The 18421-nt window shown below is 42.5% G+C and overlaps 1 protein-coding gene across 2 annotated transcripts; it reads right to left on the minus strand.

The window, feature by feature from the left end:
• Window positions 1-8875: 8875 nt before the first annotated feature.
• Window positions 8876-12518, minus strand: LOC137819335 (putative disease resistance RPP13-like protein 1). 2 transcript variants are annotated; one of them, XM_068623143.1, is made up of 2 exons: window positions 9296-12518; window positions 8876-9106 (listed from the first exon to the last, which is right to left on the minus strand). In XM_068623143.1, exon 1 carries the CDS (start codon window positions 12472-12474, stop codon window positions 9754-9756), a length of 2721 nt encoding a protein of 906 aa, XP_068479244.1. In that variant the 5' UTR covers window positions 12475-12518; the 3' UTR covers window positions 8876-9106; window positions 9296-9753. The 2 variants fall into 2 exon arrangements, with proteins under 2 accessions (XP_068479244.1, XP_068479243.1); XM_068623142.1 differs by having other exon boundaries at window positions 8876-9114.
• Between the last annotated feature and the right edge of the window lie 5903 nt (window positions 12519-18421).

The following is an 18421-nucleotide window of genomic DNA, read 5'->3' on the forward strand; positions in this document are numbered from 1 at the left end:
ATTCTCTTGGAAAAACTTGCAACTAAGTTGTCCTTTTCAAATTCTTATCATCCTCAAAAGAATGGTCAAAATAAAATTGAAAACATAGTTGTTGTTACTATGCCTAGAGAAATCATGAAAGACAACCACAATTCTTGGGATGAGTATCCTTTTTCTATTGAGCATGCATACAATAGAGTAGTCCACAAGACTACTAATATTTCTACATTTGAAGTTGTATGTGAACATAGTCCTCTTTTCTCTTTTTGCGTTGTTACCACTTCCTAAAGGAATTATGCCTAAGGAACAAGTAACCACTATTGAATATTTTACAAAGCATGAGAGGATTAGAAAACACATGCAACCATCAAAAGAGAAATATTGTAAAAAGTTGCCAAAACAAAAGAAAAACAAAAATGGCAACTTCATAAAATTGATTTGTATATAACTGCTTCAACTAACTCATTTGCTTTATTTGATAATTCCCCTAGGTGGACGTTTGATCCGGGAGGGCAAGCATAGTTGAAGAAGCAAGAGGCTGCTATCCGAGATCAAATCTCTAGATCTGAGGATAGATCTTCTCAAGGAGAAGGAGATGATGGACACCATCCAGCCACATCCATTCCCCTAGCCATGAAGAAGAAGAAGCAATGGATTTGAGGACAAATCCTTTTCAAGATGGAGGGGATGATGGAAGAGGCCCAAGCACAAGCCCACATGCAAGCCCACCAAAGGTTAGATTTGGGCCAACCATAGAGTTATGGCCAAGAGGATCCAAGAAGACGTCTTTTACATGTTCAAATGCCATAAACTCTAGTGTAGAGTAGACTTTAATTTCTTGTCAAAATTAGCATAGGAACTTTATTTGTAATTTTCTTAGAATTAATTTTGGCACCTAAAACACCAACCTAGGTAAACTTAGAGTTTCTAAAAAAACCTCTAAATTTACCAAGGCCGGTCTAGAAAGCCCATGGAGGGGGTGAGCATAAAAACTAGACACACCCCTCCCCATGTGCTCATTTGTGCACCCATGTGCCATGTGCACCCATGTGCTTCACATTTACATTTCATTTGGCTAGCATTAGGGTTGCATTATGGTCCTCCTTAGCCTATAAAAGGAGGAGCCTACACCTTGTATTTTCAAGTTTATTGTGAGTAAAGTTATGATGCCATTTTGTGCCAAGCTTTGCTTCTCCCTAGAACTCTAGGCTCTAAACTTCACATCCTTCACCTTTCCTTGGGCTGGCCGAACCTCCCTATATTCATACCTATCATGCACCTTCAAGATCAACACCACTCTTAGGAGGATCTTGCACACACTCATACATAGCTTTCGCACCATATCTTACATGATTCAAGAAGACCTTCATGAAATTTGCCATCACTTGGAGCCATTGAAGACACACTCACCATCTACACGTGATTAATCTACTAATTAAACAAGGTTAAATGTAATTGCAACTCAAAGAAATACAAATAAATTCAATTACACAAATTAAAATTCAGATTTCCTATACTATGCACTCCTTTAGCTTGTGGTTGCTCTTCTTTGTTGTGTTCTCTTAAAGTGTATGTGTTTGTATTTGTATTTGTATTTGCTGCAGCTCCTTGCCTTAACCTCTTATGATTAGACAATTAAAATCTTCAAAACAGTACCTACTAAGTAGAGATAGACTCACCACAAAGTCAATTCCACTTAACAAGCACCAATTGAATTTTTATCCACCAACAATTTAGAGGTCAAGAAATGAAAGCAAGAAACAAATTAAATTTTAAAACAGGACAACAACAAATGGATTTGAATTATATGACACAACTTAGAAAGATTTTTGAATAATATTGGACAAGAAAATAAAAAATAGGCACTCAACAAAGGATAGCGCACAAAAGGAACCTAAAGAAAGGCACTAGAATTGATTAGAAAAACCAAAACAGCACTACTGGAAAAATTCAGGTTCAGAAAGCGTGACTTAAAATATTTATGCTGAGCTGGCTATTTTGAATTTGCGTCTGAAATTTTAACCACAGACGATTCAAGGTCTTAGAGAGCTTTTGGCGCTGGAATCAGACCAAAACTATGCACCAAATAATTGTGATAAATTTTTCAAAATTATTGTCCAACTATCATATATTTTGGCGCCAGGATGCACTTTTTTTTTTGTTTTATTTATCATTTTTTCTCTATTTTTTCTTTTGCTTTGATTCTTTTTTTTCTTGATTTTCTAACACATCAAACTGTATAGATCCAAATTTTCATAATTTGTCTTCAACTTATTTGAATTTCATAACAAAAAACAGCCAGCACAGAATTTGAAAAATAGAGTAATCCTAATTCTGGAATTTAAAAACAGAATGAGAAACTTCAAAAACACAATGGAGTAGATGTATATGAATTTGTACGGATCTAACATACAAATATGAACTCAAACTAAAAGAAAAATGCACCAAAGGATCAACAAACACATAATTATAATCTGGACTCAAATCAAATCAAGAAACCAAAATTATCAACAAATTCAGCACTACATGGAATTGATGACAAATTAGGCGAAACATGACTTAGACAAAACATAATAGGATTCAGAAATTAAAATGACTCAAGACACATATAATGAACCGAATAGAATTGAAAACAAGATTCAAACAAACTAAAAACAAAACATCAACACAATTCTGTATAGATTCCTACACAAATGTGAAAATTAGAAGCTCAAGAACAATTTGAACACAATGCACCGATTGAATTTCTTCAAACAGCACCTAAATCAAATTAAAATGCAAAAAATAGCAAGACAACATGAAGAAGTGAAGAACAACACGGAAATAAGAAGAAAACACAAATTAAAATGAAAGAAGACACTTAGCTCTTGTAGAACCATAGCTCATGATACCAAATGATGGATTTGTGTCTTCTTCTTTGCGATTTTTGAGTGAATTTGCGGAAGCTCCATGGATTGATGGTGGAACAAGGATCTCACGTAGAGAGCTGGACTCCTTGAAGGTGCATGCTAAGTATGAAGAGTGAGTGGTGAGGCCATCTCACTTGGAAGGTGACAGTTGGAAGATTGAGAGCCTATTCCTAAGAGGTTTTAGGCAAAGAGTGAGAATGGCACAAAATTGGCAGCATTTCACTAATGAATTAATCTTGAAAATAGATGAGGTAGGCTCCTCCTTTTATAGCCAAGGAGGACGGGAAATGGCAAAGGCAAATGGTGGGAAATTCAAATCCTAATGGCTTGAAAGTTGGCGCCTAATTGTAGCTCACATGGAAAGTGTGATAAGGTGTGCTTCATGTGATGCAATTAGGTCTAAAGCGACCGGCCTTAGTTAGATTAGGTGTTTCTAGAAACCCTAATCTAACTTAGGTTGGTTTTTAGAAGCCAAAATTCAACCTAATTACAAATTAAACAATTTTACAAAAGAAAATTCCTATGCTACTTTGACAAGAATTTAAAGACTATGCTACGCTTGATTTTGGACCTCTTGGAACATGTAGAGGTAAGTTTCTCTGCCATCAGTAGCAGTGTTCCAATCCTCATCAAGCCTCTTAGCCATGGCCCTTGTAGTTGGCCCAATATGTCTTGATGTTTGGCTCTCCTTTGGGTTGGTGTTTGGCCCTCTTCCATCACCACCGCGCCTAACCTATTCAATGAAGGCCTTCCCAAAAACATATTATAGGCCGAAACAACATTAACTACTATATACCTGATATTGATTGTGCGAGATGAGGCACAATTTGAGAAAGTCGTCCTCAACTCCATATGCCCTCACACCTCCACCTGATCTCCGACAAAACCAAACAAACAACCATCATATGGTCTTAGCAGGTAAGGCGAAAATCGCAAATTATTAAACGTTACCTGGAACATCACATCGACTGAGCTCACATGATCGATGGAAACTCTATGTACTCTTTTTCCCACAATGACAACGAATAACACTATCATCTTCAAGTGGGACCACCTGCTAACTAATAGCCTGGTGTTATACAATGCTTTATGTCATGACCAAACCCCTTGTGGAACTCGCACTAGGTCTCCTTTCATGGTCTTATGTTCTTGTCATACTTTTAGGAATTTCAGTTTATCCACCACTCCTAGCATGCTCAACAATTCCTTGTAAGTCATTTGGAACCTTGGTCGAAATGGCAGGTCTTCCTTTGCCTTCGTCCTGGGCTAGTTCTTCGTAGCTGTGTATGGCGCTCACCTTGCGTTTGACCTCTTCTCGGTTGCAGCTTCATGGACCCTTAGAGGTTGGGCTCAGCTACCTTCTTTGGGCTTGGCTTGCCCTAGGTATGTGCTACCGCACTTCACAGATACTTCTTCTTCTGGACCGATGTGAGCGACAGCTCGACGTCGTATCTCCCCAAACGTTCTTGCTGGATTTCCGATCAGTGAGTCACTGAACGGTCTTTCCATGATCCCGTGCCCAAAGGCGTGGACCATCAAGGCCTCGTCTTAGGTTTGGAGCATTACTGTGAACGCCCAAAACCTGTTCAAAAATTATTTAGAGACTCACCTTGCCTCTGCTTCATGCCAAAAAGATCAAAGGAGACTAGTGGTCGAGCCTGGTTAACAATGAATTGTTCCTTAAACAACTCAGAAAACTGGTCAAAGAAGGTTAGGTGGCCATCAGGAAGGCCAATGAACCACTACACAGTTGTGCCTATGAACGTACCCGTGAACATCTTGCAATGGTTGGCGTTTGTTCCTCCTGAAATTATCATATGGGCGTTGGACGTCGTGAGATGGCTCTCGGTGTCTTCTACGCTCGTAAAAACAATCTTGGGCGTTATGTAGTTAGTTGGTGTGATAGCATCCATAATCGCCTATGAGAATGGCTTGGGGCGAGCTCTTAGCTGAGCAATCGGGCCTCACTACCCTGTAGAGCGTTCATCAAGTTGTTGTAAGTTTTTGCACAGTTCCTCGTTGGCCTTGTGCAACTCCTCACTGCTTGCTCGTGAAACGTCTATCTCCGCCATTAGTTGATCTTGCATGAGCAGCTACTCAGCTCGAGCCTCTACTATGAGATTTTCTTGCTCAGCTCTAGTTGTTGCCATCGCTTCTCCCACTGCATCTGCCGTCAGCTTTTTCTGCTTGGCTCTAGCCTCTCGTTGGATCTGCTCCTACTCTCGCTTGTACTGCTCATTGGCTTCGTGGAGAGCTCTCACAGTTTCCATAAGTTGTTGTATAGTGGGGGTGTCGTTCCCATAGATCCCAGTGGACCTTGCCTTGTGTTCCTCATTACATCTAAAACTCAAGCACAACTGTGGATGGAATCAAGTTTTACCAGGCCCCATGGTAGGTGCCAAATGTTCTTGCTAGTTCACTTGCTTGCCTATTGATGTGAGTTGATTTTTAGATGTTTTCATTTAGGTGACAGTTTACTTTAAGATTGGGATTTTAGGAGTTAATGGTAATGACCTTAGGAAAATTCCCATTGGACACTAACTTAACCAAGTGGTTAAGTAGGTGTGAAGGTGCATTTCTCAAAGGCAAAGATAAAAAGACATTTATGGTGACATGTATGCAATTGCCAAAATAAAGAAGAAAACTAGGAAACATTAATGGAAAGGAAACATGAAGGAAATGGAAGAAGAAACTTATGGAGATGGTGGTGGGTTGTCACGCCACTTGATGGGTGCAAACCACCAAGATAAGTGTCAGGCCGCCACTTGAGAGTTTCATTCTCATCAAGATAAGACCAAATGGAAGAGGAGACAATACTCACTCAAGCTCTCACAATATTTGTGCAGAGTAACTTTTCTATTCAATTTCAACTTGTAAAATTTAATGGGTAGGCCTCTTATTTATAGGTGAAAGAAAACAAGCAAGAGGGGTGGGAAAAAATGGGCAGCCTTAGGGTTTGACTAGGCTTGTCCTTCTAGAAACTAGGTCAAATTGCCTTCCTAAAGGGCTATGAACAAGCTAAAATGATACCTACGCCCCCTATTATACTAAAGGCACCTTATTCTAGCCTATCTTTGCTATTTGGACCTCTAAAGTGAGCCTAAATTACTTACAACATATTCTATTCTATTGAAATGAACAATAATGAAACTCACTTATGCTCAGCACCCAAAGCCTGTGCTCTGCTCCTCGTGATCCTCTGGGCAAACTAGGTGATGAGGTAGTGGTTGGAGAATCTTAGTTTGGCCCTATGTCTTGAGGCATGCTCCTAGTCTTCCTCCTTAGAGGTTGGGCTTGGTCCATAGGCGCACTCCCTCCTAGGTCCTCGTCATGCTCTCCAGGTGGGAGGGAATTCGTCGACGAATTTGGAAGACCTATAGAGAAAGGAGTCAAATCACTGATATTGAAAGAATTACTACCTAAATATGTATCAGGTAAATCCAACTCATATGCATTGTCATTGATCCTCTTTATGATCTGAAAAGGGTCATCACCACAAGGTAGAAGTTTGGAATTCCTTTGAGTAGGGAAGCGATCCTTCCTCAAGTGAAGCCAAACCCAATCCCCATGTTCAAAGATCAATGCCTTGCGCCCCTTGTTGGACTGCTCGACATACTTGCCTACCTTCCTTTCAATTTGAAGCTTGATGTGGTGGTGCAAGTCTTTAATAAAGGAAGCTTTTTCAAAACCATCTTTGCACAACACCTCATCAAGTATGGGAATAGGAAGGAGGTCAAGGGGTGTCAGGGGATTGAACCCATACACAACCTCAAAAGGAGAGGGGGATCTTGAAACACATCTTCAAATTCCTTTACCAAATTTTCCAAACATTTAGGACTATCTACCGTCGACTCATTCTTAAGGCTTTTAGGAAAATCTATGTAGATAGACTTTTGTGAAAGCATTACCTTTTTAACCTCTTGTGATGAAATGAGAAGTCTTCTCTTAGAATTCTTTTTATCTTTTTATTTTTCTCTTTTTTCTTTCATTTTAAGTTGGTCCTCATGGACTTCTTTTGGTGAGAGAAATTTTAGTGTGACCTTATGCCAATGGAAGGTAAAAGAGATTTTGTTGGTAAGGCCATCATGAAGGGTCTTCCTATCATATTGCCATGGACTTCCTAAAAGAATATGAGTAGCTTCCATAGGGATAACATCACACAAGACCTCATCCTTGTATTTACCAATAGAAAAGGCTATGAAGACTTGCTTATTTACTATGATCTCCCGCTTTTCACTTAACCATTGAAGTTTATAAGGCTTTGCATGAGAGATGGTAACCCAAGTTTGTCTACCACTCTTGTGCTTGCCACATTTGCACAACTCCCCCTATCCACAATTAAGGAGCACAACTTATCATTAATGAGGCACCTAGTGTGGAAAAATTTTCCCTTTGACTTCATCAAAAGTTTTAAAACTTGACCTAGCATGCGCCTCACTACTAATAAGTCTCCTTCACATGGACTTTCACTTCCTTCCTCACTTGGGGATCTAGAATGGCTAGGGGACCTAGATCTTTAGGAGCTATGGTCACTCATGACAACCCCTTCTTTAACCATCATGTTCCTTTTTAAAGGACAACTAGATGCAATGTGCCCAAAACCTAAACATTTCAAACACTTTCTACTTGAGATTTTGGTAGGTGACTTAGGTGTTAAAGTGGAGGGATTAGAATGTTTAGGGTTGTAAGTGGAATCTTTCTCAACCTTTGAAGGGAAAATTTTGGAAGAAGTTTTTTTTTTGTTTTTCCAAGAAGATTGGTAGTAGCCATCTTTATGAGAGTTTTTGAAATGATTTTGCTTTGAAAGTTGGGTTTCAACCTTGATGGCAAGGTGAACCAATTTTTCTAAAGATGAATACTCATAAAGTTACACCACATCTTGGATTTCCCTTCTTAGTCCACTTACAAATCTAGCCATTTTAGATTCCTCACTTTCATGCATATCAATTTTGGTTAAAGTCGTCTCAAGCTCTTTAAAACAATCATTTGGGCGTTGAATGTTGTGAGATGATTTTCAGGATCTTCCACCCCCTGTGAAAACGATCTTAGGCGTGATGTAGTGCGGTGGCACAAGCTCATCCATGGTCGCTTGCGAAAATGGCTTGGAATGATCCCTCAAGGACAAAATCAACCCTCGTCAGTCGCTCTACTGTAGATTATTGCATAAGTCCTCGTTGGTCTTGCGCAATTTCTCATTGGCTACCGGGGAAACCTCTATTTCTGCCATAACTATGTTTATTATTTTTTTCAATCTTCTTACAATAATCTTTGTCATTTATCCTTCTTTTATAATCTTTTATATTCACTTTTTTCAATTAGAATATTATTAACCTTAAGATAATAAATTTGTAGATTTTTCATTTATATATGGTTCAACTTTCTTATTTATATTAAATATTAAACTTAAATTAGTACTTAAATTTCTAAGAAATTATTTTCTTTTTTTAATTTGTATCAAAAGTGCTGAAATGGATTTCTTCCGTAGTTTTAGATGGCAGCAAAGTTAAAGAGAATGACATAATATATCACTATCCACATTATGGTAAGTTAAATGAAAAAATAATTGCAGATAACTATCTTTGATTTTTATTGTAAATGAGATGGTGTGACCATGCTGAAGAAAAGAATGTCTTGAGTTGATTAACGAATTAGAAACAGGAAAACAAAAGTATTGACTAAGTCATCTCATGACAACAGAATAAAATGACAGAATATTTAGACAAAAATAAAATAAAATTTAATCATTCAATATAATAATTTTTTTTAGTAAAAATTCATTTAAGAATACTAAAATCGATAAGATATTAATTAATATTAACAAAACTATGCATGAGAGTGTTTGGAGTCATCATCTCAATCTTTCACTTAATTAATTAGTTAAAATATTAAATGTTAAAATTAAATTTCTAAGAAATGAAACATTTTTTTTATTTTGTCCCAAAAGCGCTGGAAAGAATCTCTTCCGTAGTGTTAGATGGCATGGCAAATTTAAAGACAATTCTTCACATTATGGTAAGGAAAATGAAAATAAAAATAAAAATTGGAGACTGGAAGTAGAATAAGAAAGTAAAAGAATAACAAGATTTTGCATGGCATTAGGAGCAATGTTTTTTACTTCCTGTAAGATCACAGCAAAGGCAGACGAAAGCCAACATGTAAATATCCTCCAAATTTCATTGCACCCTCTCCCCTTATCTCAGCCACTCTCCCATCTTCATCTAAAATTCTTCAGAAAAACCAAACTTCAGATATGTCTAGCAGAGAATTTGAAATGGCTAGCAGCTAAAGAGTATGCAAGTGCCTTCGAATTAAAATGACATGAATGCTCACTGTAAATAAAATATGTAAAAAAATTTATGTTTTTCATGGTTAGATGTTGATGACGTGAGTGAAAGAAGGAGAATTACCTGCTCATCATCCTTCTTCGTTAAATCCATCTACCGTCAATATTTATCCCACGAACATGGCACATTTTAGGCCAAATTTCACTGTCCTTTCTGTGGCATCGTTTTTGCAGCAACGGACATCCCTCTATGCTTAATTTTATTAGAGAAACGGGCAGCCTTTCTCCTCCGATATTCTCCAGCTTTTCACAATCTTCAATGTACAATTGTTGTAGCGATGTGAGATGGAGAAGGCCCTTGCACTCCAACGTCTCCAGACTTGACAAACCAAATAGGTGCAGAGACGTGAGGGAGGGAGGCAGCAATCCCTCCTTTGGGAAGGAGTTGATGCCATCACATGGACCGTCAACAAAGACAGAGGTAACCATCTCCATGGATACCCATGCTTGGCCGCTCACTAGTTTCTCACAGTTCCTGATCGCAACTGTTCTCAAGTTCGGTGGCATACTCCCTCCTGGAAATTACTCAATTTGTTGGCAGTTCGATATGTCAAGATATTCCATCTTTGGGAGAAGAGTTCCCATCTGATCGGGCAACGACTTCAACTTATCACAATCATTAACACTGAAACGAGTCAAATTGGGCGCAGATAATCCTTCTTTCGGGAATGATACAAAGTTGGGGCAGTGGGAAATCACAAAAGAATTCAGACTCTTAAACGACTCGGACCCTACGACCAAAAGAGATTCCATATTTTCACAGTTTGTGATATGAAGACTAATGAGATTTGGAAACGTAACCAGTGGGAGAGACTTTAGCGAATCACAACTATTATCTATAACCAGTGATTCCAGTAATTCGTTTCGGTGTTGCATCGGGAATTTCAATTTGTTTAAACCACTGATATTAAGAGTTTCCAACGATGCAGGAAGACGATCACCTGGAAAAGATATGGCTGACGAACAATCCTTTAATGTTAAAGATTGGAGGCAAGTAGGTTGGATGTTAATGATGGCCTCCATCATGGACTCCACCATTGGGCCTCCTTCTATCTCTATATCTTTCACCGAAAGAGGAAAGACACCAAACGCTACCTTGTTGCTTTTAGATATCTCTAATGTTTGAAGGGTGGGAGCCCTTGGGACGGAAGAGACAAGAAGCTCGCAATTTGTAATTCTGAGTGTTTGCAGAGAAGGAAGGTGATTAGGCAAGTCTCCCTTTAGTTTGGAGCAGTCTGTTATATAAAGATACTTAAGCTCAGGAAAAGCTTCTGATTCGATTGAACTCCACACCTCCCAACGAGGCATATAAGAAATGTATAGAGATTGAAGGGAGGGAAAGGGCGTCACAGATGAACAATCTTCCTTCTTATAAAAGCCTGCATCAATAGTCTTCACTGAATCCATGTCTGAAATACATAAATGCTTGAGAGATGGTAGTTGCCCAAGTGAAGGAAGCGTGCAACAGTTGTTACAATTATCTAAATACAGATATGTTATATTTTGGTAGGAAAAATTCCCCACCCATTCCGGCAATCTGGTTCCTTTATAACCCCTGATTGACAGCGATTTCAGGTCTTGGTGAGGTTTTAAGTTGCTGAGTACATCTAATTCAATTTCGAAGTCGATGCCATCGTAGTTATCTATAGACCATTCCAAGGATAGATGATTAATGTGCTTTTTGTCCATTATCCTGGCCTCTGATGCTTCTTCACCTTTCGTAACATTTTCTAATTTCTCAATACGAAACGAACCATGGAGATTTGGAAGTCCTCCCAGTTCTTTGATGCTATTCTCTTTTTGCTTGCCCACAATATATAAATCCAAGCTGTGTAATTGATTTAGTTTTCCCATTCTCTTAGGCATCTCGTTTATGAGAGTCTGAGCAATTTGAAGATGACGCAAGTTTACAAGATTTTGCATGGCACTAGGCAACTTAGTCAGATGCGAGCAACAATCCAACTTCAAAGTTTGTAGATTGTACAAATTGCACAATGACTCTGGCAGTGTTTCTATTCTGGTATCAGAGACATTTAAATAACGCAAATGGATCAATTGACCTATTGAATCAGGCAGAGCAAGCTGATTTTTGAAGTTACGAAATGATAAAACTCTCAAGTACTTAAGCATTGACACTATAATAAGTGGTGCCTTTTCGTTGTTGAATGGAGTTTCTTTACAATTGATCAGCAGGAAAGTTCTTGGAAATTTTACTGTGTCGAAAACTTCAATATCCGAGACTGGATCACTGAATCTTGTAAACGACAAATGACGAGTCTTTCTATCGATCTTGGTTTCTTTTCCAAGTTCATCTGCTCTGAAATAAAATTCCCCGCCAATGAATGTTGCTAGATCATGCATTAGGTCATGCATGACAAAATAACGACCCCAAGATTGCAAAAAGGATCTGGAAAGCAAATCGTCAAAGTACTCCAGACCAAATTCTTCTAAAGTCTTCCCCTTTTTTTGTGCTTTTACAAGATCTTCAGCCATCCATAGAAGGATCAATTCATCTTTTCGAAATAGATAATCCTTGGGGTAAAGGGAGCAATATACAAAACACCGTTTTAAATGTGGAGGGAGATAATTATAACTAATTCTGAGTGCTGGAATAATTTTACACTGACTTTCAGGAAGTTCCCAAATGTTACTTTCAAGTACATTATTCCAATCCCTGATAGCGTGCTTTCTTCTCAACATTCCTCCAAGTGACTGTGCAGCTAAAGGCAACCCGTTACACTTTTTAACAATCTTCTTCCCAATCTTTTCTAGAGTTCCTCTATTTTCACTGCCTTCTGGGAGAGGAAAAACATGGTTTGCAAACACCAACCAACAATCTTCATTTGACAATTTCTTTAAATGATATACTTTAACAGTATGAAAAGGGACTACAGCCGCTACATTTTCATTGCGGGTTGTGACCAGAATTTTACTTCCTCTCATCCCACTTAGAAAGGGTTTTGTAAGACTACTCCAGCTATCAAAATCCTCAATCCAAACATCATCCAGGACAATTAAGAATTTTTTATTTATAATCTTGTCCATCAACTCAAGTTGAAGTGAATTTAGATCATTCAAATTACAGGATATCTTGGTAACTTCCTCTATCATACTTTTTGTCACCTTCACAATATCAAATATATCAGAAACACAAACCCATGCCTTTAAATCAAATATCTGCTGCTTCAATTTGTCATCGTTATACACAGATCGGGTCAAAGTGGTTTTTCCAACCCCACCCATGCCTACAATAGATATCACAGACACTTCTTCACCATCACTGTTCTCCTCTAGCACCATCTTCATTATGGCATCTGATCCTGCCTGTTGACCGGAGCGCTGGAGAATGCCTCGTCAAAGGATCGACGTGCGCGCCGCTACTCACCTCCGTTCCTCCTCTGGATCTATCTCAAGAACCTGCAAAGAAACGATACGGCGCCGCTGCGGCCGATCGCACTCCGACGCTCAAGTCAGTGACGGTATCACCAAATACTAAGAACTGGAACCGTGCAAATCTCTCTCACAAACAGCTCTGTCACTCGCAAGCGTAAAGTGTATGAACTGAACGTGCGTACCTTAGAAAATCTGTTAGGAACTCTTATATACCTGGTGGTTTTCTCTCTCCTGGCAGTTACAGACTTGGACACGTGGCTCGTATCCAACTGTACACGTGCCATCATCTGGAGGCTCCCTGACTTGGCGCTATTTCTACTCTCATTTTGGCTAAGTTACCTATGCATGGTGCTGCCCAGTGCATAGCTAACTCAGGAGTGCGATCTCTACTGAAACTGGCGAGGTAGGGCCTTCATACACCTTCCCTGTGGTCTCGCCGGCCGCCTCCATAATCTGCTTCTCCTTTAACTTCGGCGATGTGCTTGCTCTGGCGATCTCCGACTGCCTGGTCGTCTGAGTCCGCATCTGGCGACTTCGTCCTCAACCTGGCGATCGCCTATTCTGGTAAGCTGGAGATCGGAACACGCCAACTTAACTATCGGCGACTACACGTGCCTCCCGACTTCCTTCCCAACTGCCAACCTGGCGCCTTGTCAACACGCCTACTTGTAACAGGATGCCACGTCATCGCATCCGACCATCATGGCGGTACACAAGCCCCCCAGTCTTAAGCGAAGACTTGTCTAGCGAAAAGACTGAAAAAGCCTTCGTTAACACCGGTCTACGTGGCATGGGCGCAGAATTCCAAGCGGTAGTACTTTCTGCTGCTCTGACGCTCCACCAAACTCTTCGCGCATCGTTCGACACGTGGCTCTCATCAACGGCCATCTTCATCTGCCGTTAGCGCTTCCCAAAATCGTTTCGAAAAACCCTTAAACCCCTTACGCTCCTACTGTTCCATCACTTTCTTCACACTTGCATACGCTCTTATTTCCTTCTGCGAAAGCTCTCGACGTTCCTCGACGCTCTAGATCACCACCTCCCTTTAACATTCTCCCGATCATCGAAAGGTAACTACTTTCCTTCATCTGCTGGGTTTTCTTGCATTTTCACCGTTTTGCATCATCCTGTAACTGTCTGGTGCATACGCTGTGGGCTGTTTTACCATTTCCCCTTCTGCGTGACTTAGGGCTTTGCCGATTGTCGCAACGAACTCACATTCGTTCGTCTTTCACCTTCCTTTCATGATCGAGTCAGCCTTTGTAACCCTCTTGATTATTTTTCCTTCCTCACTCGTTTGCAGTTGCTACCATGACTCGCACGAAGATCACCCCGAACCCCCCTCCGTCAGCGCGAAACCCTCCTTCACAAGCACACGACTCTACGCAAGTTCGTGGTGCCCCCTCCTCGCAGGCTGTGAGGCCCGCGTCTTCTCAAACCACTCTGGCCCAGGCGACTCCACCAAACGCTGGAGGAGCCCCCACCCCACTGCCAGACTTCGAGACGTTATACTCATGGGCTAACTCAACCCTCTTAAAGGAAACGTCGTCGGTGAACACCGCGGGAGCGGTTCTGCGATTGACCAAAGGGGACGAGGCCCACCAATCATTCCACAAGGAGCACGATGAGAGAATGATGGTGCTGCCTTGCCCAGCCACTCTGCCAGTGTGCGCCGATGATAAAGTGAGCGCCGACGGGCCCTTCTGCTTCGTCTAGACCACTCTCTTCAAGAAGGTTAAACTCAGGTTCCCTCTCACTCGATTTGAGAGGGAACTCTTAACCGAGCTCAACATCGCTGCCGCCCAGCTTCACCCCAACAGCTGGGCGTTTGTCCGAGCTTTTGAGGTAACGTGCGCCCACCTGGGGTTGCCCGCGTCAGTGGACGTGTTTTTATTCCTGTTTGAGGCCAAGCACCCAGGAGATCGCCTGTGGGTCAGCCTGAACGCCATTGCTGGGAGATCCATTTTCACCATCTTCCAGCAGTCGTACAAGGATTGGAAGGGGAAGTTCATCCAGGTCCGCGCAAACGACAAAGACCCTTCCCTCCTCGACGGTTTCCCCTTGTACTGGGTGGACAAGGGGAAAAAGGAGTCCAAGAGCTGCTTCAGGAAGCCCAGAAGTCCTGATAGCATGGGAGCTTTGGACAGAGACCTTTGTCTCTTCTGGAAGAGGGTGGCAGATGCCCACATAACATTCTTGACCCCCACCCTGATTTCCTTCGAGTTCTTTGAGGACCAGCTGGAGTTCCAAATAGGTTAGGACGCTACATCTTTGTCTTGACATTGCTTCTGATATTGTTTCTGGGCGTCTTGTGTGACACACACAAGACTTTGCTTCTATATCTTCTGCATATGCCTGTTTTTGCTGTCTCATTGTCTTGCACACTTACCCCTTTCTCCTTTGAGCTAACTTATGCACTTTCATTTCATGCAGACACCATGTTGGGTAAGCACATGCTCGCCGATTTAAAGGCGCTCGCCCGCAACCACGGGTTGGCGACCGGCTCCCAGACGGTTCCCAACTCGGCGGTCGAGAAGGCCATCATCCAGGGGCGATCACCGCCTAAGGCGCCCACTCAACGAAAGAAACTGGTCCTTAAGAGGCCAAAGCGGAAAGCCCCCCAAGTTGTCCAAGAGGATGAGGAAGAGGACGACGAGGTCACAGAGGATGGCCTTGTCACGAAAAGGAAGAGGGTGGCACCATCTTCTCCACCTGCCCCGCCCCCTCTTCCAGCTTCAACACCACCATCAACACCCGCTCCTCCTCCCTCATCACCAGCACCACAAGCCCCTTCACCACCAGTCCAAGCAGTTCCATTGGCCACTGCGCCACCTGCAACTGAGGCCCCAGAGCCAAATTTCTTGGAGGACCCCCCGAGCGCCTCCACACCACATATATCAGCAGGAGGGGGCCCTCCTTCCAACACTTCAGCTGCAGGAATCGTTCCAATCGGGGATGAGGTCGCTCACACCTCTCCAATCCTAATCACCGAGTCCCCGATTGCGTCGCCACGCCAAGAAGCAAACACCGAAAATATTGTTAAGGAAGGCGGCGACGAGAACCCTCAACAAGCCCCCCTGGCGCCTCTCCAAGCTGCAAATCTTTCCCTCGAGGTTACGAGGATGTGGGAACCTCTGACTGCTAAACTCAAAACCATTGCAGAGGATATCCCATCAATCATAACGAGAGCTGTGGAGAGCTCCACCAGGCGGCTACAGGATGATATCTACAACCTCAAGACCGAGAACAGCACAATGAAGGTCGAGGTGGAGAAGGCGTCATTCAGTCTAACGCTCGCGGAAATGGAACATTCTCGAGTGGAGGATGCTCTAAACACCGAGCTTAGGCTTGCGCGCAAGGAAGCTGTAGACCTTCGCCGCAAAGTCCATGAACTTGCCCAAGAGAAAGTCGAACTTGAAAGCAGAATCGTGCCTCTACGTACCAAGGCGAGCGACCTGGAGGCTCAAATTCAAGCCAATGCCGATAAGGTACAGAAGCTGGAGCAAAGGTCGATCGACCGCGAGAAGCTACTTGGGCAAGTAGAGAAAGCAAGAGACGACGCCACGGCTGATCTCTCTGAGGCAAACAAAGAGAAGGTGAAGATGGCTGCCGAGTTGGCCCAAGCTCAAACAGAATCCAAGAAGGTGGCTGACGACCTTCTTCAAGCTCAAGAGACCAACAAACAACTCCGAAAACAGGTCGAAGAGCTGAAGCAGCAGAACAAAGAGCTTAAGCAGCAGGTTGAAGGATTTCAAAAGCAAATTGAAGAACTTAAGCTAAGCTCCGCTCAGATTCTGGTTGCCGGGTTTGATGCCGCTCGAGAGCAGTTCGCATGCCTATTCCCCGATCTTGACCTTAGCATGGTGTCGTTAGACAACAAAGTAGTAGATGGGAAGGTCGTTCCCGCCGAAGGCTCAACCAATTCTACCCCATCTGCTTCTTTATGAATTCACCTGTATTTGCCTTGTAAAAAACTCTTGCACACGTATTTTGAACAGCTTCTTATTTCAATAGCGAAACTTGAACATTTCTTCTGACTCCTTTTGAGCGCTTTACCTTCTTTGTACGTTTAACTCTGCTGCGTTTAACTTAGCGATTTTGCAAACATGGCCTTTGGCGTAACTGCTTCGAGCCGATTCAAACTTAAGCAATAATCGCTTTAAACAACTTGTACTCCTGAGGCACTAACCTGATCGTAAGAAAAGTTCCAAGCAACGGACTGTGATTCAATCATTGGTTCAAACAACGTCCCACTTGACCCGCTTTATCAAACAAGTCTTTCAACCTTCTCGCCGTGTTTGAACTTTCCGCGATCACCTAGACCTCTTGGTAACACCAGCTTTCCTTAGCCTCAGGCTTTGGCAGTCATTTCTTTATCTGAGGCAGAAATGCCCTTTGGGATCTTCCTTTACCTCCCTGAACCCCAGAGCTAAAGACTGGCTGGCTAGGCGTTCTCTTCGAACCTACCTTAGCCACCTTTCAAGCTTCTTCCACCCTCTTCGCCATACCTGAACTCGTTCAAGACGAGAAGGATTTTATCTTGCCTATACTCGCGCACAAGCGAGTAGGTCTTTTAACTCGCCTGAACTTGCTCATCGGCGAGAAGGACTTTTACTCGCCTGAACTCGCTCATCGGCGAGAAGGACTTTAAACGGCCTTAACTCGCTCGACGGCGAGAAGGACTTTGTCTGGTGCCTCAACTTGCCCAGGGTGTACATCTCCTCCCCCCTGGATGCACTGAGGACCTTTTCTTTCTCACGCCTGCACTCGCTCGACGGCGAGGAGGTCTTTGATGGGCCTTAGTTCGCACAACGGCGATAAGGGCTTTATCCGGTGCCTCAACTTGCCCAGGGCGTACATCTCCTCCCCCCTGGATGCACTGAGGACCTTTCTCGCCTGCGCCCGCACAACGGCGAGGAGGTCTTTAACTTGCCTCTACGTTGCCCCGGGAGTTACATCTTCTCGCTCCCAGAAACACGGAGGACCTTTCCTCTTTCTCGCCTGCACTCGCTCGACGGCGAGGAGGTCTTTCATCTGGTGCCTCCGATCGCCGATAAACGATGAGGACTTAACAACTTAACTGGTGCCTCTAATCGCCGAAAAACGATGAGGACTTTAAAAACTTAACTGGTGCCTCTAATCGCCGAAAAACGATGAGGACTTTAAAAACTTAACTGGTGCCTCTAATCGCCGAAAAACGATGAGGACTTTAAAACTTTAGAAAACACGCGACATATCTTTTCGTGCCTTAAATCATGTACGAATGACAAGGTCTTTCTTCGAAACTTTTGGAAATAACACATGCAATCTGAAAACACCTTATACTTTCAAAAACTCTTCTTTTATTGGGTGGCCTCATTAAAAACCCTCCTTAGGGAAAAAAGAGTGCCCCCTTGAAACTGTTTTAACAGAGACATTGCAATGTAATATTTGTGTTTGTCTTTACTTACAAAGCTCTTAGCTATAGTACAACTTCAGGTGTGTGGCGTTCCAGGTACGAGGGATCGCCCCCCCTTCCAACGTCTCCAAGCGATAGGCTCCGTTCCCGAGTGCCTCAGTTATTCTGAACGGTCCAGTCCACTTGGGTGATAGCTTATTCTCCATCTCGTACTGGTGGGCCTTTCTCATCACCAGATTGCCTTCTCTAAACTGCCTTGGCATCACCTTTGAGTTGTACCTTCGCTCGACCCTTCTCTTCACCGCCTCAGCCTTCAGCCTTGCCTCCTCCCTGACTTCGTCCAGCAGATCCAGGTTCAGCCTTCTCTCTTCATTCGAGTCTTCCTCTACAAAGTTCTGG

The sequence above is a fragment of the Phaseolus vulgaris genome, chromosome 10, assembly GCF_000499845.2.
Source record: "Phaseolus vulgaris cultivar G19833 chromosome 10, P. vulgaris v2.0, whole genome shotgun sequence".
Classification (NCBI taxonomy): domain Eukaryota; kingdom Viridiplantae; phylum Streptophyta; class Magnoliopsida; order Fabales; family Fabaceae; genus Phaseolus; species Phaseolus vulgaris.

Coding starts and splice junctions, on each gene's coding strand:
- LOC137819335 (XM_068623143.1), bottom strand. CDS start 12,474: ATGGGTGGGGTTGGAAAAACCACTTTGACCCGATCTGTGTATAACGAT.